Below are 22,628 nucleotides of genomic sequence, written 5' to 3'. Positions count from 1 at the left end.
TAAACTTTTCTACACTGTTCAAATCAAGGACCTACTTGAACCTAATAATAAATTTAAAAGTACGGAATAAATAGTGACATATCAAACAAGATTTTTAAATATATTTCTGAGAAAATTTCTGGTACCTAAGAATGTCAGTTGCATCAGTTTCCTTGCCGAAGGAGGGAAGTGATCGCGTAGTAGTTGAAATTTACACTAGTAACAATGCCCAAAAGTAAGGTTATGCTTACATATAACATTTAAAATTAAGGTTATTTCGGGAATATGTTTATGGTCTTGTACAATAATTATTTGTTGTAACTATAGAATTATGGATATTCACAAGAAGTCCCGAATGTAAAAACAAAAGAACCTGGCAAGGCAATTTTCACTGTAATGCCATTTTATTTCCCTCATTGGTATAATAATTGGTTTACAGTTTGAAAATCATATTATTTGATGGACATGATACATATTTCCTTTCATAACTACTTTGGAGGAAAGTTCTCAAACCACTTGTCAGATGTGAAGGCATTGGAGGATTCAGATCCGTAGAATTTGGCAATTTAGTCGTTAGTCATAAAATAAGCCAGATTTCTGTTCAGAAATATTACTGAAATATGTAATTGGCATTTTGCATCCAAATAAATTGTTTTTATTACGTTCAAATGAAAATTGGAGTGATAAGTACCAATATGTCAAATTGTTCAGCATGCATGTGGTTGGTGTGCAAATTTGTTTTCAAGCATATTTCTATAGTTTGGAGAGTTTTATTAAATTTTCACACAACTCAATTGAGGCACTTTTCTTGATCAGTCAAAAATATGCTTGTATTGAGGGCTACATGTACATTTGAGAGAAGTTGGTAAGTTGTTACATCATGCTTGCAGCTTGGTGAAGCACTGAAGTTGGAAAAGAAATTACATAAAAATATATTATTATAATTATTATATAGATAATCATAATAGTATCTGTTTGAAAGGGTGCAGGAATTTTTGAGGTTCCACTAAGAAACTCATTTTCTTCCTCCACCCCGCCAGTGCTAAATTATTTTGCAACAAAAATTGTAAAATTCCAGAAAGTTTCATGTAGATATATAAAATTTACATTGTGCAGTAGCTTCTAACCATTTCAGAGAAAATAAATATTTCAGGCTAAGAAAAATAATAATAATGATAATAGAATGAATAAATCAATTTGCTTGTTACCAAATTGTCAAAACTAAATTGTTAGAAGTGCACATCTACACAATATTATATTGCAATGGAAAATTAAATAATTTGGTAAGTTTTAATACATTAGTGTAATATACATTATTCTCGGCAGAAATCAAAAACAAAAAAGTTGCTAAAAGCTATACACAAACAAATGTAACCACCTCGACTGCTTGAGACACTATCTATAATCTTTGTCTTGGTAGAAGCAGAGGTCAAAGAAATTAAAGTATGATCATTCTAACCTAACCTGCATTTAGTAATGCAGTATGATCTGTAATTCTGGAAGTCATCAGGGTCATTGTCATCGTCTTCGACTTCTGAATCTATCAAAACAAAGATGGCATCTAAAGGACTTGACACGACTTCATTCATGTGTGCATAGCTCTCAGCAGTGTTTTCCGTCATTGATTTCCAATAAGAAAAATATTTATTACATTGATGTATCATAATTTACAAAATTAATATTTAATTTTCAAGTGCTATATTGCACTGAAGAGAAAACCTCATCTCCAATTATTCTTTTTAGATAGATAGAGATAGATAGATAGACTTTATTTGGCAATAAATCAATGTACATGAAGTGCAAATAATGACAAGAACACATAGTTCGAAATAATAAATGTAAATTGCCGAGGATAACACAAAAAGCATGAACGTTTAAAGGACACTTATATTTCATTTTTTTTTTTTTACTTATATGCCCATCTTTCTTTAGAGATGGAATTGATCTTGATTGGTTTTTTGTGTGTTTTGAAGAAACCAAATATTCACTCCTATCAGAAATCCCTTGTTTTGTTTTAACACACCCCATGCCCCAACAATGTGAAGGATCACAGGAAATTGGTGTTTTAGTTGGGAAAATTAAGAAAATACACGCTTGAGTACAAATCACAGTCCAGTTGTCAATGACTGCTGCTCTCATTTTGTGGTGTTCCATGTGTTGACTGTGGCGGTGGTTTGGTCAGGTCAGATTTAATTTCAATGTTATTCCACTGATTACCTAGACAGTTTTTGAAGGCATTTAATGATACAGCCTCAGCAACCACCAATGGGAGACTGTTCCACGTTAATACCGTCTGATAGTAGAGGCCATTTCGCTGCACCCTATATACTCCATCAACAGGATGAGGCTGGATGACCGCATTGTGAACAGCTGCCCAGGTTGTAACACTTCACCCCATACCATACAACACATAATGGAAGACTGCATTATACACAATCATGCACGCAAACAACACAACATACACTCTATAAAGGATTTGTGGGAAAACCCAGTTTCGGCTGTAGCATTCCTTGGGGAGACAGGACTGCTCGGACAGACAGTCTAAGGAACGACAACAACAACAGGATGATGTTGGTTCAGTTGCCTAGTGTGCCAACGATTGGGCCTGTGCAGAAGTCTGAAGGATGCTAGAAGCATCGGCTCATTATATTGATCAAAATGCTTCCAAGTCTCAATCATGTCCGCTCTGCAGCATCTGAATTTCAATGTAGGAAGGTTTAGAGATCTAACAGTGGTATTGTTAAAAAAATTCTTTCCTTATATAATTCTTGTATATATCCTAGAAAGGGAAAGGTTTGTATAAGGAAAGATCATAAGATTTTTATGGTGGTATTTTCTTCTTCACCGTAAGTCAGTCCATATAGTCAAGATGCTGGAGTTCATCCACCCACTATGTTGCTCGTACTTGATCTCGTTTGCCAAACTTGTCGTTGTTGTCGTTCCCTAGACTGTCTGTCCGAGCAGTCCCGTCTCCCCAAGGAATGCCACAGTCCCATTCCTTGGGGAGACGGGACTGTTTGCCAAACTTATATGCCTTGGTGACCAGGCAGCTTGTTCATATTCCAGGTGGCTTCAGACAAAGGCTGGATAGAGCTAACTTAAAAGAACATACATACATACACTAAGGCTTTTTCCCCCTTACAAGGCAGGTAGCCAAAAAGAAAAAGGCATAAAAACCATTCCCACCCATTTCATCCCTAAATACACTCCACTCCCCTCTACCCTCCCTCTTATCTTGGCACTTCCTGGATGACAGGTCATCCCTGCATCCTGTCCACTGCCCTGGGTTAGAGGCAGTGTCACAAGATACAGCACATCCACAGCAAGGTCACTTCATTAAATCGGCGAACCCCCCCCCCTCTCTGCCCCCCCACTGCAGAAAAGGAGAGGGAGAAATCCCTTCAGGCTGCGTCAAATTTTTCCTCACACATACTACCTTGCCCCCCATCCTCCCACCCATTCCACCTCATGCATCACAACATCATCCATATAAAACCATTCTCCATTCACCCCCGTCTTCTGTCCTCCCCCGTCCTTCCTCAACAGACATTCCCCTCTTCCCCAAATACCCCTTCACCCCACCCATCCATCTCATCCTAGGATGCCCCATCATGTTCACTCCCTCCACATCTGCCTTCCATACCTCTTTTACTAGTCTTTCTTCATTCATTCTCTCCATATGTCCAAACCATCCCAATACTCTTTCATCAACCCTATCTCCCAACTTCCTTACCACCCCTGTTCTCCTCCTCACCTCCTCATTTCTCACTCTATCCAGCCTGGTAACCCCCATCATACTTCTCAGACACCTCATCTCAAACACATTCAAACTCCTTCTCTCTTCCCCTCTTATGTTCCATGTTTCTGCCCCATACAGTGCTGTTGGCACAATCACTCCTTCATACAGTCTCCTCTTAGCCTCCATTCCCAAATATCTATTCTTCATTACACTTTTTAATACACCAAGACATTTACTCGCTTCTCTCAATCTACACTCTACCTCTGCCTCCACTCCACCCTTTCCTGCCACATTTGCACCCAAGTATCTAAAGCTATCCACTTCCTCCTTAATGCTCACTTCCAGTCTGCTGCCACTTTCACCCCGTGTACATCTCATCACCTTACTTTTACCCACATTTATCTTCAACTTTCTTCTTTCACACACTCTCGCTGCACCCCATACACACCATCAACAGGATGATGTTGGTACAGTGTCCTAAAGAATATAGGTGTCATCAATATGATGACACCTACATGAGCCACAAGTGGAGTATATGAGGATGCTGGCATCAGTGTTCTCATTATATTTGTTTCATAGTTATAGCTGAAAAAAAAACTATTTTGTGAACAGGCTTGATAAGGTTTTCCGTCACATATTTATTCAGGGTGAAAGAGAATAAGTATAATAGCAGTAACTTTATATTTTATAATTCACATACTGTGATGCACATCAGGCAACATGATGCGCCCACAAATATTTGACTCCTATTGTAGAGGTTAAATGATCCGAGTTAACCTAACCAGGTTCCAGATCCAGCCAAACCTAATGTATCTCAGGAACTAGACCTAACCATACCTTACCCAACCAGACCTAACTTTGGGTGTATTAGGGGTGATCAGAAAGTAATGACAGTCGGACTCGTAGCTGAGAGACTATAAGTGTTGGGGGGGCGGGGAGCAAGGGGCAGCAAGTGTTGCCTGTTGTTACATGTTTGAGCTTGTCGCTGTTTGTCTAGCTTACATTTTATCGTTGCGCTGTGCGATTGCGTCATTGTTGGTTTGCCTCTCTAACCGGAAACATGGATTTTTCGAAAGAAGGCTGCAGATTCTACACCTTCACAAGGTGGAAACTCGGGAAAAAAAGCAACGGAGATCAGAGAGGAATTGTTGCAAGTTTTTCCCGAGTCTACTCCATCACTGGAAACTGTTTCCCGCTGGATTCGAGCTTTCGTAGCCGGAAAATTGCAGCTAGAAGATGATCATCGTCCTGGCCGCCCTCGGACATCCGTGACCGAAGCAACGACGGTCCGTGCGTGGGCCATCATTGACGAAGATCCAACTGTTACTCTTCGATTCTTATCCTTGGAGCTCGGTGTCAGTTATGGGAGCGCACATGACAACGTGCATGAACACTTAGGGCTGAGGAAGAAGTGTGCTCGATGGATACCTCATTTGCTTACGGAAGAGCAGAAGAGCGAACAGGTGCGGATTTGTCGTCTATGGCTGGCTGAATTCGAGCCAAATGGTCCGAAACGGTTCTCAGATGTAGCTACCGGAGACGAGTGTTGGATTTCTTTCTTCACCACCACAGTCTAACATGGTGTGGTTGAGTGATGAAGAACCTCGACCTCAGATTCTGAAGGAAGGATTTCGCAGCAGGAAGCGCCTTTTCACCATCTTCTTCAATTCACAAGGACCAATGTGTGTGGATGTAATGCCTCAACAGTGTACTATCACAGCCCAGTACTACACTGATCACGTCCTTCCTTGAGTCCTGGAATATCAGGCCAAGACTGCACCCACCCTACTCGCCTGACCTTGCTCCCTGTGATTTTTGGTTGTTTCCAAAGATCAAGGGTGTGATCGCAGGGAAGCTGTTTCATCACATCCAAGATCTGGCGTGAGCAGTCAATTCAGAGCTACGAGGTATATCGGCTTCTGAGTACCGTGAGTGCTTCATGAAGTGGCGAAAGAGGATGGAACGTTGCATATAGGCAGGAGGGGAGTACTTTGAAGGAATGTAGGCCACTATTTGGATTTACCTCTGTACCGTGAAAATATATGGTATCACTGTCATTACTTTTTGATCACCCCTCGTATTATCAAGCCAAGGGGTGGGTGTCAAAGTTTCCTTGACCCAATGGTAAGGTGCATGATACCTAGCCAAGGTAAACAAACTATGAATTTACCATATTAATATTAATTTTGACAAATATAAATCCTCTTATTATACAATTTTTTTTTTTTCATATATATATAAATCCTCTTAGAAAATTTAGTATAACAAGATTTTTTTTTTTTTTTTTTTTTTTTTTTTTCCTCATATTAAAGCCATGTGATAGTAAATAACCTTTGAATGTGACTATCTTCTGCAGGTAGTCTATATCAATTGGTCAACTGGGTGTTCTGAACAGAATTTGTTGATTTGCTCAGGTTTGCAGCTGAATTGCCGTGTAATAATGTACTTTATTTACTCGTTACAGGACATCATAAGGGAGGGCGCCGCCACTTTACAAACTTTGAGGCTGTGGAAGAAGAGAAAAAGAAAGAGGAGAAGGCTCGACAGTGGAGAGTAAGTGGGGAGAGCATTTTATGTTTTCTTTTTATTTTTGTCTCTTTTTTATATTCATTCATTTATTTATTTTAGTTTAATTTTTTTCTTCATCTCATCTGTGTTATCTAAAAATTTTTGACATTTCATGAAGATACAGTAAACCCTCTATAGAAAGACCATTTCTATAACATAAACCTGATGCAAAGAACCTTTTCTATAACATAAATATTGGTGAAGTGACCTTGAAATCCAAGTAATTGTATGGAGTAACAAAACTACAGGTTATTTAGGCACCAAGGCAAAAGAAATAATAAATAAATAAATAAATAAAAATTATATGTGCTGTACCTGTACAGTCTGCATTCAAGTTGTCAATTGAACAAGTATTTTGTCATTTGTAGTGGAAATTCCAGACATTTTTAAACACTTGTGAGGGAAATTACAATGCTTATTATTGGTATTTGTGAGAAAAATTTGACGCAGCCCAAAGGGATTTCTCCCCGTCTTCACCTATTCTACATGGGGGGACGCCGATTTAATGAAGCGGCCTTGCCGTGGATGTGCTGTGTCTTGCGACATTGCCTCTGACCCAGGGCAGTGGACAAGATGCAGGGATGACCCATCATCCAGGAGGTGCCAAGATCAGAGGGAGGATGGAGGGGAGTGGAGGGTATTTAGGGGTGGAATGGTTTTTATGCCTTTTTCTTTTTGGCTGCCTCCCATGTAAGGGGGGAAAAGCCTTTGGTATATGTATGTATTATTGGTATTTAGGCATGCGAAGTGAACAAGTTGTAATCTCCAAAAAGAACTAATACATCAGTCTCATAGTGGGAGAAAAGGCATTGAAATATCAGTGGTGTTCACTGTCTGGGCTTTTCTTCTTCTGTTCGCACTCCCTTCAGATCACAAACCGGTTCTCACACCCCCATCTAGAATTTATTATATAAGTCACAGCATCTTCGCACCTCATAGGAATGGATTTTGCAACCCCTGCTAAGAACCACTGTCTAGCCAATCATGAGCAAGTACAGTCACACCACGCTACTGGGTCCCACTTTGGCTTATCATCAATATTTTTTTGTCTCTGAATTTTACCATCAGCATATTCCAAGCACAAAGTACTAAAGTCAGAGCTAGGCAAAAGGAAATTATTATTGGAAATAAGGGAGTACCAGATCATTTATTATACAGAGGAATTACTGCATACTTAAGTTTAGGGCTGGAGATGGGGCTTGCTTGCAAGTGGTAGTGTTCTAAGACGTATAACTAAGGAAATCTTTTTCCCGTCTCGTTCTTCCATTAGTGGCACCAGCACATTTATTTCTATTATATGTGTGTGTATTTACCTAGTTTACCTAGTTGTTAGGAAGGGCGTCGTCACTTGTGGCGAAGGCCGAGGGGATGGCAGTTCGAATCCTGCCACCAGCGAAGTTAAATCAAGGGCATGGTTCATAAATTCCACGCTACAAAGGCCTCTGTAAGTGGCATTGTCCTAGCCTTCCGCTGGGAGGCGTTTGTGACGTTAAACCATATCGTCATCGCCTAGTTGTATTATATGGGAAGGTAGCTATGCTCATGGTGACCCGTCTTTGTATCTTTCAGCATCAAGTTTTTTCTTAAAATCTTGATTAATATTTGCACACACTGTTTCTTTGTTATTCCAGATATCCAGCACTCTGTGTGGGAAGCTATTATTTTTCCGATCTCTTCTTTGATTATCCTTTTTTAGTTTCTTTTCATGACCTCTTGTTTTTCCATTGTTATTTTTTAGTAAATCGTTCCTATCAAGGATTTCCATTCCTTTCATGATTCTAAATATAGTCAGTAGATCACCTTTCTCTTCTCTGCTCCAGTGTTGGTAGTTCCAATTTTGATCATCTTTGTTCGTATGTTAATTTGGAAAGAGTTGTTGCCAACTTTGTCATTGCTCTCTGTATTCTTTCTAGTTTCCTTATATTCTTTTTAGTACTGGGTGTCCTTAGTGTCATTGCACATTCCAGTTTTGGTCTAATCAATGTAACTAATATTTTTAAAATAATTTCTTCATGTGTGTGTGTGTGTGTGTGTATATATGCGTGTGTGTATATATATATATATATGACGTAAGTGGAGTAGGAAACACAGGAATCTTAGTCTTGAGTTTATTCCTGACTAGTTTTGCAGGTATGCTTTTTCAAAGGAATGGTGTACAAACAAGCTGTGGGCATTTTATACATGGAGTGTTTGTACACCGTTCCTTTGAAAAAATATACCTGCGAAAAGTCAGGAATAAATTCAAGACTAAGACTCCTGCGTTTCCTACTCCACTTATGTCAACCTGTCAGAATGTCTCAACATATATTCTTCTTTCTTTCCTTCCTTTCATTCAGTCTGTCTCTCCTCAATCTTTTCTCTTTCTATATCAGATCCATCCGTGAAAGAGAGCAAGGGTAAGAGTAGACTCCTAACCATTGTCAACAGAATAAACAAAAAGAATAAAACTCTGTATGTCTCGTTCTCACATGCCCTCTTTTAAGATTTCCCCTCTTTCTCTTCCCTCTGTCCCCTCCACCACCTCTTCCTCCCCTTCTCAAATTATTGAATTTTAGGTGGCTGAGCGGGTTAGGGCGTCGTTACTTGCGGTGAAGGTCAAGGTGAGAGCGGTTCGAATCCTGCCACCAGTGAAGTTGAACCAAGGGCATGGTCCATTAAATTCCATGCTACAAAGCCCTCTCTGTGAGGGGCACCGTCCTAGCCTCCCGATAGGGGGGAGTGTGTGACGTTAAACCATATCATCATCAGGTGATTGTCATGCAGTAAAGAGAAGATAGGTCAAATGCAGCTACAACCAGCACTAAAGTATTTTATTTAATCATTTTCATTTATTTATTAATTATTTTATTTGTTTGTTTTCTTGTTTATTTTATTTTATTTTTCATTTTATGTATATATTTTTACTGTGTTTCATTCAAGTTTTTAAGTTGTCAAACGGAAGCCTTATATTTATTTTGTGTAGTCAAGTGTTCTCAGCCTCCACAAAGGCAAACCAAGGGTTCATATTGAACAATTGTTTTCAGGAACAACGTGGTGAGAGCAACAGTGAGGATGAGAAGAGTGGGAGTGATGAAAGTGAGGAGGAGTCGGAGTCCTCAAGCAGCGAGGAGGAGGAGGAAAAGGAAGTGAAGGCCAAGGGTGTTAGCAATCTCATAGAAACGGCTAATCCTAACAGAGTCATTCAGAAGACCAAGAAAGTAACAGCCTTAACCCCTGAAGAAGGTACTACTGCCAAACCACAGTTAACTAGGAGACAAAGGTATGTGGTTGTACTTCATATCAATAGCCTCAGAGCATAATTAGCTTAGCTGCATTAAATGCAGCTTTTTATGAGTCAGAAACAATGTGGAATATAATTTTTCCATAATTTTTGTGGTGGGTGTTCATAAAGATGTGAACTTCTCTCCTGTAAAGTTTGGTGACCTATCTCCCCTGGTTAGTTACGCTAATCAACGGACGAGTAAGCTAAGACAATTCTGCCACTAGAGATAAGCTAAGGCTGATGACAAATCATCAGAGCATAATTGTCTCAGTGATACTTTGACTCTCGGCGGGCTTACTATGTCTACAAGTTACTGGACAGTGTGGTGATATTTTCGCCTCTTCTTGCGGCCAAACTAATTATGCTCTGAGGCTATCGATATACTGCGTTCTAAGTACAGTAAAACCCTGATTATCCGAAAAATGGGATTATCCGAAATTGATTTGGATAATGCAATTAATTTTTTTTTTCTATACTAAAACGTTATAAAACATAAAAAATATGAAAATAAATAAAACTACATATGTACTATATTAACACATTTAGAATTGATAAGAACAGTTAAAATGAATACGTATTAAGCGTACTACTTTGTTTATGTGTGTGTATGTGCACTTGTGTGTGTGTGTGTTTGTGTATGTATACACCCGCACGCGCGAGTGTGTGTATTTGTGTGTGAGCGTTTGTGTGTGTGCGTTTAAGTGTGTGTGTTTGTGTGTGTGCGTTTATGTGTGTGTGTGTGTGCGCTTGTGTACATGTATGTGTGTGTGTTTGTGTATGTATACGCGCGCGTGCGAGTTTGTGTATTTGTGTGTGCGTTTAAGTATGTGGGTAGTGGAAGGGTTGTGGAGTGATGGTGACGGAGGCGGGGAGTGGCGGAGTTGCTTTATTGTGTTCGTCAGGATAGTGGAAGATATATGTATGGAATAATTCTTGTTCTCTGTTACGTATAAGGTATGTACGTCAACACGAAAAAAAAATTGTGTTCCATCCACAACTTGAGACTGATGGAGAGAGAGAGGGGGGGGGAGGCACAGGACACACACACACACACACACAAAGTATGTCAACACGAAATATATTTCTGATAAATCTGGATTACCCGAAAAATCGGCTTCTTCGAAAGAGGCTTCCCCCCTTTCGTTTCGGATAATCGGGGTTTTACTGTAGTATCAGATAATTTAATTTTTTTAATTTTGGTAAAGTGTAGCTGGGACTGAAGGATGTACAGTATGTGTGTAGTTAAATATGCATAGTACAGGAGGTCTGTTTATCTGCCTTGCATTGGTCATTTTACCTTGATATTAATTAAAAGATTTCGGAAAAATCATAGGGCATCATGTAGCATTTTGATTTTGTAGTTTTGTAAATATGTGCTTAAGCAGCAGGTAGATTATAATGCAAGGTGTAATTAGTAATTTGCAAGAATTATGTATAGAAATGTAGAATCTTGTAAAGTGTAATCATGAAGTATATATGACAAAAAAAACATTGATGTATATGTATACAGATTGACCTCTCATTAACGGACTAAAAGGGGGGTAACAGTGTCCATTGATGTGAATAATCCGTTGATTTGTAGTGGTTTTCCGCTTGAAAAAGGAGTCCAATTTTAACTGTTTCTCTTTCTGATACTGTTCACGAATCAATAATTCTCGTAAAGTGTTCATAATAAGCCTGAACGTCACCGCTAGCAGAGAGATCAACGTTAGTTATGAGCATGTCAATAGCCTGGCACACCTCCGACATCACGATCTTGTTAACTAGCAAACAAAACAAAGTGCACGCCATCAGCCACTCAGCGGACAAACGCCAAACTAACAGACGCATTCACCCTACCCGCGAAATTTAGACTGTCAGACTGGACCAGCAGATCTCTGACCGGACCAGCAGATTTTGTCCGTTGTATCCAATATCCAGTAATGCAGTGTCCGTTAATGAGAGGTCAATCTGTATATACATATACATATATTTATATATTATATATATATATATATATATATATACATATAATACATATATATATATGAAGACATCCTGACAGGTTGTAAGAGGAGTAGAGGGAAACACACAAGTAGAACAGGAGTTTATTCCTTGACTAGTTTCGCACAGTGATGCTTCTTCAGAAAGAATGGTTTGCATTACAGAATAACTGGTATTAAATACAAAAAATATTAGGAGAAATTGGGTATAAGGGAAGGTCACTTCCTATTCATGGTGGCACGAAATCGTGCGGGTTGGTCGGACTGGCGCTCCGTGTGGTGCTACGAGTGAACAGATGTCCTGTTGTTTTCCACTCAGTTGCTGCATGTAGTGCTGTTATCTTTGATAATTTAATATCTCCTATTCTATTATTTGTGCATTTATTTGTGGCTATGTATATGGCTTCTACCATTTTCCTCTGTTTCTTACTGAGGTTGTTGTGTAATACATCAGCTTCATCCCATTTTGGTAGGTGCCCTTTTTCATCTATATGGTGCACGAACGCGCTGGTTTCACGGTGGTGACGGACATCGGCTCTGTGTTCTTTGAGTCTTGTTGGCAAACTCCTATATGTTTCTCCAATATAAACATTATCACAACCTGAGCAAGGGATTCTATAAACTAAACTGTTGGTATTAATATTTTCCATCTTTGGTTTTATGATGTCCCCGATTTTCTTTCCTGCGTCACATGAGAAACGGATGTTAGAGTGTCTTAATTCTTTACTTAGTGCGCAGGCCAAATCAGAAGTGGGAACTACTACGTAGTTAATGTTTTTAATGTTTTTTTCCTCCTTGTTATTCCTCTCCCTTACAGCTTTGGCCTTCTTCAAGGTGGACGAGAGAAGACCGGTAGGGAAGCCAAGTTTTCTGAAAGTTTCGGTGACATGATGTAATTCGTCATGGAGGAATTCAGGGCTGCATATTCTGAGTGCTCGGAGAAAGAAGCCCATGACTACGCCGGTCTTGGTCTTTTGGTCGTGAGCACTGAAAAAACTAATATAGTCATCTTTGTGGGTGGGTTTCCTATACACTTTGAATTTGACAGTGCTATTTTCTCTAATGATAACTGTATCTAGGAACGGTAGGGACCCATTAACCTCGTGTTCTACTGTTAGTTGGATCCTGGGATGGACTTGGTTGAGTTGTGAGAGGATGTCATCAATGTTGGTGTCTTTGGGGAGAACGAGAAGACAGTCATCTACGTACCTGTACCATTTGCTGTTATTTGGGATTATCTTAATATATTCTTCTTGTTCAAGTGTCTCCATAAAGAGGCATGCGGCTACTGCACTTAGAGGGGATCCCATAGGCAAACCTTCGTGTTGGTAAAGCCATATACATAGCCACAAATAAATGCACAAATAATAGAATAGGAGATATTAAATTATCAAAGATAACAGCACTACATGCAGCAACTGAGTGGAAAACAACAGGACATCTGTTCACTCGTAGCACCACACGGAGCGCCAGTCCGACCAACCCGCACGATTTCGTGCCACCATGAATAGGAAGTGACCTTCCCTTATACCCTCTTTCTCCTAATATTTTTTGTATTTAATACCAGTTATTCTGTAATGCAAACCATTCTTTCTGAAGAAGCATCACTGTGCGAAACTAGTCAAGGAATAAACTCCTGTTCTACTTGTGTGTTTCCCTCTACTCCTCTTACATATATATATATATATATACACACACACACACACACATGCATACACTAACCCCTTATACAGGGCAAAGCACCTTTTGGTATACATGTACGTGTTTGCCCTTTGACACCACAAAAGGTTCATGAGCAAATAATCATACATACATACATACATATACCAAGGCTTTTTCCCCCTTCCAAGGGAGGTAGCCACAAAGGGAAAGGCATAAAAACACTCCCACCCATTTCATCCCTAAATACACTCCACACCCCTCCCACCCTTCCTCTCATCTGAGCACCTCCTGGATGACGGGTCATCCCTGAACCCTGCCCACCGCCCTGGGTCAGAAGCAGTGTCGCAAGACACAGTACATCCACAGCAAGGCCGCTTCATTTAATCGGCGACCCCCCCTCTCCGTCCCCCTTTGCATATAAGGAGAGGACGGGGAGAAATCCCTTCGGGCTGCGTCAAAATTTACTCACACATACTACCCCACCCCCCACCCCCCGCCCATTTCTCCTCATGCAGTCACAACATCATCCATATACAACCATTCTCCACTCAGCTCTGTCTTCCGTCCTCTCCCTTCCTTCCTCAACAGACATTCCCCTCTTCCCCAAAGCCCCCTTCACCCCATCCATCCACCTCATCCTAGGACGTCCCCTCATGTTCACTCCCTCCACATCTGCCTTCCATACCTCTTTTACTAGTCTTTCTTCACTCATTCTTTCCATGTGTCCAAACCATCCTAATATTCTTTCATCAACCCTCTCTCCCAAATCCTTTTTCACCCCTGTTCTCCTCCTCACCTCCTCATTTCTCACTCTATCTAGCCTAGTAACCCCCACCATACTTCTCAGACACCTCATCTCAAACACATTCAAACTCCTTCTCTCTTCTTCTCTTATGTTCCACGTTTCTGCCCCATACAGTGCTGTTGGCACAATCACTCCTTCATACAGTCTCCTCTTCGCATCCATTCCCAAATGTCTATTTCTCATTACACTCTTTAAACCACCAAGGCATTTACTCGCTTCTCTCAATCTACATTCTACCTCCACCTTCACTCCACCTTTTTCCTGCTACACTTGCACCCAAGTATCTAAAACTATCCACTTCCTCCAGTCGCTCTCCCTTAATGTTCACTTCCAGTCTACCGCCACTTTCACCCCTTGTACATCTCATCACCTTACTTTTACCCACATTTATCTTTAGCTTTCTTCTATCACATACTCTCCCAAACTCTGCCACCAGCTTCCTCAATCCCTCCTCTGACCCTGCCACAAGCGCAGTGTCGTCCGCAAACAACAGCTGGCTCACCTCCCACTTTTCTCCATTTTCTTTAACCATCTCCAATCCCTGACTCACTACCCTAGCATTCACCTCTCGCACCACCCCATCCATGTATAAGTTGAACAGCCAGGGCGACATAACGCATCCTTGACGATGTCCCACCTTTACTTCAAACCACTCACTCTCTCCATTTCCAATCCTAACACATGCTCTACTACTCACATAAAAACTCTTGACAGCTCCCAAAAGCTTTCCTCCTATCCCATAAATCTGCATAACCTCCCACAGTGCCTTTCTGTCTACCCTATCATAAGCCTTTTCCAGATCCATAAAAGCCCAAAAAACATCCTTCCCCTTTCCTATAGCTTTCTCACATATCTGTCTTACCACAAAGATCTGATCTACACAACCTCTACCCGTCCTAAATCCACACTGTTCCTCACCAATTACTCCTTCTGTTCCTCTCCTAATCCTCTCAATTAAGATTCTCCCATAAGCCTTCCCTACTACACTCAACAGGCTAATCCCTCTGAAATTACTACATTCACACTTGTCCCCTTTTTCCTTGTAAAGAGGAACTATACAGGCACTACTCCAGTCCTCCGGTACTCTACCCTCTCTCCAGCAAACATTAAATAATCTCACCAACCAGTCCACCATCACTGAACCTCCCTTTTTCAGACATTCTGCATGACATCCATCCAGACCAGGTGCCTTACCTGCTTTCATCATCTTTACAACTGCCTTCACCTCATCCTTCCTTATTTCTCCTCCATTCTCCTCACTCATCACTCTCATTTTCTTCGTATTTCCCACTGCAGCTATCTTTCCTTCCCTATCCTCCTTCACATTCAGCAACTCCCTAAAATATTCTGCCCATCTTCCCCTCACTGCCATCTCTTCCATAATTAATCATAATTGAATTAATTAAAACAGGGAGGAGATGGAGAAGCAAAGGGCAGCTGCTCATTATCGGAAGATGCACGCAGCTGGCAAGACTGAAGAGGCAAGATCCGACTTGGCTCGTCTGGCACTCATCAAGCAGCAGCGCGAAGAAGCAGCTCGCAAGAAGGAAGAAGAAAAGAAAAGTAGGATTGTGTGATTGTTTTATGGAAAATTTATGGAAAAGTAGGATTGTGTGATTGTTTTTATGGAAAAGTAGGATTGTGTGATTCTTTTTATGGAAAAGTAGGATTGTGTGATTGTTTTTATGGAAAAGTAGGATTGTGTGATTGTTTTTATCACTATGCACACACATACCTCACACACAAAACTTGAAAGCCATGCTCCACATGAACTTCAAAGCTTGTTTCTGTAGAGGGCTACATGGGACTTTCATCCATATAGTCAAGAGTTTGGAATTATATGAATTGAATTGTAATTAGTTTAATTTTAATAGGCAGTGGCTAGGAACGACCCTTCATCCATAAGGAGCTAAGATAAGAGGGAAATGGATGGGGAGTGGGAGTGGGCTGGCTACCCTCCTGATAAGGGGAAAGAAACCTCTTGATACATAGATTTAGATAAATAGAATTTTAACGAGCAAACAGGAGATTGAAATACAAATACCAAGGGCTTTTTCCCCCTTACATGGGAGGTAGCCAAAGTCAAAGGCATAAATGCACTCCCACCCATTTCATCCCCACATACCATTGACTATCCCTCCCTCCCTCTTGAAGTAAAAAAGAAAAAAAAATGTAGAAGGCAAGAGTGGGTGCATTCCTTGGTTGGTCAACCCCCATACAAAGGGTAAAGCACCTTTAGTATGTATGTTTAAATGTGTTTGAGATGAAGTGTCTGAGAAGTATGATAGGGGTTACAATGTTAGATAGTGAAAAATGAGGAGGTGAGGAGGAGAGTGGGGGTGGAAAAGGAGATGGCAGATAGGGCTGATGAAAGAATATTGGGATGGTTTGGACACATTTAAAGAATGAGTGAAGAAAAATTTATGATCAAAATAGGTTTGGAAGGCAGTTTGATAAAGTGAACTTGAGGGGACAACTGAGAACTTTGAGCAAGTGGGGAAAGACTGTTGGACAAGGAAATGAAAAGGCAGGGGAGAATGGCTGTGTACAGATGATACTTTGATGCAGCCCGAAGGGATTTCTCATCTCTATTTTCCACATGATGAGACAGAGGGGGGAAACCCCTTGGTATATGATAGATCTCACCCACTGCCCTGGGCCAGAAGGAATGCAGCTAGACACAGCTTCACCTCCCCATCCCCTATCCACTCCCTTCCATTTATCAAAACTTCATGCGTGGAAGGGAGGTGGGGTATGTATGAATGATATTTTGATGCAGCCCGAAGGGATTTCTCCCCATCTTCTCTTTTTCTGCATGAGGGGATGGAGGGGGGGGGTGTCACCAATCAAGTGAAGTGGCCTTTTACATACATATACAAAAGGCTTTTCCCCCCCTACATGGGGGGGGGGTAACCAAAAAGAAAAAGGCATAGAAACCACTCCCACCCATTCCATTTCCTATATATTCCACTCCCCTCCTCCCTCCCTCTTATCTTGGCACCTCCTGGATGATGGGTCATCCCTGCATCATGTCCACTGCCCTGGGTCAGAAGCAGTGTCACAAGACACAGCACATCCACAGCAAGGCCGCTTCATAAAATCGGCGACCCCCCCCTCTCCGTCCCCTCATGCAGAAAAGGAGAAAACGGGGAGAAATCTATAGTGTGAATCGCCCCTCCAAAGGAATAACAGCTCTGTCATGCCAGTCTATTTACTTTTCCAGCAGTAAAATATTTCCAATAATGCTGTAATGGAGAGTTCATGAGTATTGAGCCATAAGATATTGTGTAGTTTCACATTTTGTAGTGATAAAAGTGAGGCCTTATTATTTCCAGAGGATCTTAGGGACTTTTTTCCAAAATATTGTCACGAAAATTACGGGGGGGGGCTATACACCATGCACATTATTTGCAGGAAAATGTGCTGTAGGAATTTGAAAATGAGAAAATAATTAATACGGGAAAGGAGGTAACAAAAACAGAAATAGCGTAAATTGGAATGGTACCAGTACTGACACAGAAAAGGCCTGGTCACAGAGTCAAACCGCCCAAGATGCATACATACATATACCAAAGGTTCTTTCCCCCTAACAAGGGAGGTAGCCAAAAAATAAAGGCATAAAATCCACCCTCACCCATTCCATCTCCACATACTCCACTCCCATTCATCCCCCCTCCCTCCTGGATGATGGGTCATCCCTGCATCCCTCCCACTGCCCTGGGTCAGAAGCAGTGTCGGAAGACACAGTACATCCACAGCAAGGCTGCTAATTAAATCGGCAAACCCCCTCCTCTCCGTCCCCTCATGCAGAATAGGAGAAGATGGGGAGAAATCCCTTCAGGCTGAGTCAAAATATTTTTTCACACATACTCCAAGATGCAGCCATCGCATCAAGGATACTGAACATCTTTTCCTGTAATGCCCAGCACTAACTATTCCCAGACAATAATATTTCTTCCTTGAGTGACTTGTAGGCACAACTGGTGTTCATAGCTAGTTACTTGGGTGCCATGGGTTCCCTGTAAGAGAAACCTGAAGCAACAGATTGATCGATTTGACTGACTTTGGTGTAGAAGTGTGTATACATTTACCTAGTTGTATTATACGGGAAGGGAGCTATGCTCTTGGTGACCCGTCTTTGTATCTTTCAGCATCCTCTCTCTCTCTCTCTCTCTCTCCCTCTCTCCCTCTCCCTCTCCCTCTCCCCCCCCCCCCCCGATCTCTTAGTTATCCTTTTTGAGTTTCTTTTTGTGTCCTTGTTTTTCCATTGTCCCATTTTAATGTGTAGGTGTGAGTATGTTTTGGTTACAGATTTAGTTTGTTGTTGGCTTGTTCATATTTGTGTACATCTAAAAGTAAAACACAGACTTGATCAAGTGCTAATGTTGAGTTACTTTACAGGCAAGGAAGCTGCTGTAGCTGCAAAGAGGGATCAACTTGCCAAGGTTCTGAACAAGAAAAGTTGATCTCACACCGAAACTGCTAGTTCTGCAATAACCCTGAGGCTGCAAGGATGATGGTATACTGCAGCTAGATTTACTTCTTGGATGGTGTAATAATGCTTGCCGAAGATTGAAAAGATAAAATAAAAAATATATATATAAAAAAAAATGCTGATTTAGCAGACCATTTGCCTACCCTGGAAGTTTTTTGCAATTTTGGCCTGTCTGCAATTAATATCCTCTTCTGTTCTCTTACCTTACATCTTGTATAATGAAAAAATCAGTTTTTGATGCCTGGCAAGGTACTGGACAATTTTGAAAGATGGTGCATTGATCACAAGACTGGTGAAGTCACAGGTGGCTTTTCTCAGTTGGAGTATTGTACTTCATTAGAAATGGTATTGGTAATGAGCCCACAATTTTTTGCATGTAACCAAAAAAATTAATTATATTCAGGTTATCATTTGTACGAGTATTCTTGCCTTTGGTGTACTAGATCCAAATTCAATTGTGAAGTCACGGAAAAACGGTATGATTCATTTTGTTTTCTTTGTGATTTGGTGGGGCCACCAAAAATGTAGCCCATAATTTCTGTAATCAATTTGTTAAACTGAAATTGATGGATTTATCTTTTATTTGTGTATTTTATTTTTGGTTATTTATTATTATTTTTGTTTTATTTAAAAAATTTCATTTTTTTCTCCCTACTACTACTACTTTTACAATATAGACAGGTATTTTTCTAAGGATGTTTTCACTTCTCTTTTCTGGATATGGTGATATTTGCTAAAGTAAACAAACTTTGAAGCACATTACATCACAGTCTTGACGAGTATGAAAGTGACGTGTCACTGTACCATAACAGGAAAAATTGTGACTGGAAGGACTGCAGGTTGTAATCTAGAGTTCATTGGGTAGATAATGGTAGTTTGTTTTGTTGTTTTTCTCAATTGATTTGAAGTTATATAGTAGAGTGCAATTTATCCTTGTGAAAAATATCCCATGAAATTTTCAGTACAGTGAGTCCTCATTATACGATACATATGCGTTCCTGAAAACCTTACCGCAAGCTGAAATTACCGTATACTGAACCCAAGTTTCGACTTATGGCAGACGTACCTTCTCCCTGCTCTTTCCTCTTCAAAATATCTAATTTTACCTCCAAAACACGAACGGATACCGTATCTGTGAATTTTTCTAACAGTAAATAGAATCGAGGGTAGTAATTACCAAATACCGTAACTGTGAATTTACCAGATAAAGAATTATCGTATAAAGGGGACTCTCTGTACAGTGTACCTGGCCTGTTAACTAAGAAGACCAGAGATGCCTAATTACCTTAAAATGCTTGGCAAATAATTTTGAATGGAGAAATATATATGTATATATGAAGCACAGTAAAATCATAATAATAATAATTTTTATGTTACAGAAAAAAAAAATTGATAATGAAATGCAACATTCAGTAATACATTTTGTGTAGTGTAAGAAAAGAAATCAAATGAAAAATATACTTGATATATGAATTACACTATATGTCGCACAGGAAAGATATCGGAACATGTTTTATTTAATACAAGAAGTAAAGAAGTTGTGTACTTTTTATCATTCTAAAGTAAATGTGCATTTTGGTGGATATTTGTTTTATGACCAGGTGAACACTTGTTGGATTTTGTATTCGTAATTTGGTTAAGTAGAATGAGGAAGACCTAAATATGTTCAAGAAATTTAATGGCACATTGGATTGTTTAAGGGTTGATGGGTGAATGAATGCATCAGTGTACGTACAGGGTAATGTGTGAATAAACTGCTTATAAAGCAGATTTTGGGAAGGTGTGCAAAAGAAGGAAGTTGAAGATAAATGTAGGTAAAAGGTGATGAGATGTAAAAGGGGAGAAAGTGGCAGCAGACTGGAAGTGAGTATTAAAGGAGACTGGAGGAATTGGATAGTTTTAGATACTTGGGTGCAAATGTTGCAGTAAAGGGAGGAATGGAGGTAGAATGTAGATTGAGAGAAGCAAGTAAATGCCTTGGGGTATTTAACATAAGAGAGGATGAGTGAATGTATTCGAGGTGAGGTCCCTGAGAAGTATGGTAGGGGTTACAAGGCTGGATAGAGTGAGAAACGAGGAGGTGAGGAGAATGAAGGTGGAATGGGAGTTGAGAGATAGGGTTGATGAAAGAGTATTGGGATGGTTTGGACATGTGGAAAGAATGAGTGAAGAAAATAATAAAAGGTGTGGAGGGCGTGAATATGTGGGGGTGACCAAGGATGAGATGGATGGATGGGGTAAAAAGGGCATTGGGGAAAGAAGGGAATGTCTGTTGAGGAAGAACAAGAGAAGACAAGTTAGGAGTGAATGGAGAATCGTTGTGTATGGATGATGCTGTGATGCATGAAAGGGAGTAGAGGTTGGTGAGGGAGTATGTATGAAAAATAAATTGATGCAGATTTAATGAAGCGGCCTTGCTGTGGACGTGCTGCATCTTGCAACACTGCTTATGACCCAGGGCAGTGGGCGAGATGCAGGGATGACCCGTCATCCAGGAGGAGCCAAGAAAGAGGGAGGGAGGGTGTGGATTTTATGCCTTTGTTTTATGGCTACCTTTCAGAGGGAAAAGGCCTCTGGTATATATGTATAAAGCAGAGATGGCATATCTGTTTTACTCATTCAATACATTAGTGGTGATTCACAGTATGGTACAATTAGACATTTGTTAATTGCTATGTAATGACAACACATGCTGTTCTTTTTAAATCTCGAATTATGCGTGTTACTGAAATACCCACCTTTCTTGATTAAATTCAATTTACAGGATGGTGGCTCTAACATTATCATTATTTTTTCTTTTCTTTTTTCTACACACAAAATTAAAATGAGGTAATATAGTCCAAACTCTCCTCCACTCCCCCCCCACACACATAATTGATGAGCAATCAAGAGAAGCTATATTGATTGATCCCATTAAAATCATCCTCATTTTTTTTTTTTTTTTTTTTTTTTTTTTAAGATTGTTGTTACTTGTACACCTTTAATGGGTTAAAGTGCTGTGTGAAAGATAGTAATGAGGTATGCTTTGAGACAATTCTAAAAACATTGGGAGAGTACCTTACAAGTTCTTGTTCTTATTGAGAAGAATATCATGAGCATTGATAATCCACAATCATGTAATTCTCAATGGCTACTTTGTGTAGTTTCCAGTTTGTGGCATCAGAAGATCCTGTTATAGGAGCCTTGCAGTTTCCTGAAAGCTGGCAGCAACCACCAGCTGGATCAGTAGATCTTAGAGATACGATCAATGGAAATATGCTCCACCATTGCGATTCGAACCTTTGCATGAGCAACTGCTTTTTACGGAGGAAGGGTTCGAATCCCAATGGTAGAGGCAGATCAGTAGGTCTCTTGGTCAGGGTACCTTCAGGGCCACCCACAAAGAAAATGGGAAAAAATTGTTTCTGGAGTGGGCAGTTCTTCTTAGAAAGGAGCTATGGCTTTCTCTGATGTGTAGTAAATGAGATCCCAATGTTTGTTATTGTCTCAATGCTAACTTGAAGCCATGAGAAGAGTTGTGTGTGCATGTGTACAGAAGGAAGTGGAAGTTGGTGTGTGTGTGTGTTGAGAAATTTTAATTTGGTGTGTGTATAGATGAGAAGTGCTAGCTGGTGTATGCGTGTGCGTAAATGAGAAATGCAAGTCGGCAGCAGTGATGGGTCAGTCAATGGTGAAGCAGTCTACAGCAGGACTAGGTTATTGCTGGATTCCTTCGTGGCTGCATTTCTTTTCCTCTTTATTTTTGCATCTTCATTTTACTTTTGAGATGGTTGAAATAAAAGGTAAAGAAACATGAGGTTTGTATTGTACTTTAAATCCTTACATTCTGGTTCAAGCAGAAAGGAATTTATTGAACACATTATTTTCAGTCAAGATTTTTTCTTCTCTGGTATGTTGAACAGCCTTGGCTGGACAATTTATACATGGATGGGGTGGTGCAAGAGGTAAATGCAAGGGTTATGGGCCTGGGATTGGAGATGGTTAAATTAAAATAGAAAAGTGGGAGATGAGCCAGTTGTTGTTTGCTGACAACACTGCACTTATGGCAGGATCAGTGGAGGGGTTAAGGAAGTTTGTGAAGGAGTTTTGGGAGGTGTGAAAAGGAAGGGAATTGAAGATAAATGTGGGTAAAAGTT

General features: G+C 40.2%; 1 protein-coding gene across 1 annotated transcript; it reads left to right on the top strand.

Moving 5' to 3' along the window:
- Positions 1-114: 114 nt before the first annotated feature.
- On the top strand, positions 115-22,288 carry LOC143027153 (uncharacterized). Its single transcript, XM_076188235.1, has 5 exons — positions 115-214; positions 6,183-6,271; positions 9,310-9,545; positions 15,409-15,560; positions 18,399-22,288. Exons 1-5 carry the CDS (start codon positions 205-207, stop codon positions 18,461-18,463), a joined length of 552 nt encoding a protein of 183 aa, XP_076044350.1. The 5' UTR covers positions 115-204; the 3' UTR covers positions 18,464-22,288.
- Positions 22,289-22,628: the final 340 nt, after the last annotated feature.

The sequence above is a fragment of the Oratosquilla oratoria genome, chromosome 7 (assembly GCF_046742065.1).
Source record: "Oratosquilla oratoria isolate Oo_2021 chromosome 7, ASM4674206v1, whole genome shotgun sequence".
Classification (NCBI taxonomy): domain Eukaryota; kingdom Metazoa; phylum Arthropoda; class Malacostraca; order Stomatopoda; family Squillidae; genus Oratosquilla; species Oratosquilla oratoria.
This window is presented reverse-complemented; position numbering and strand designations above follow the sequence as displayed.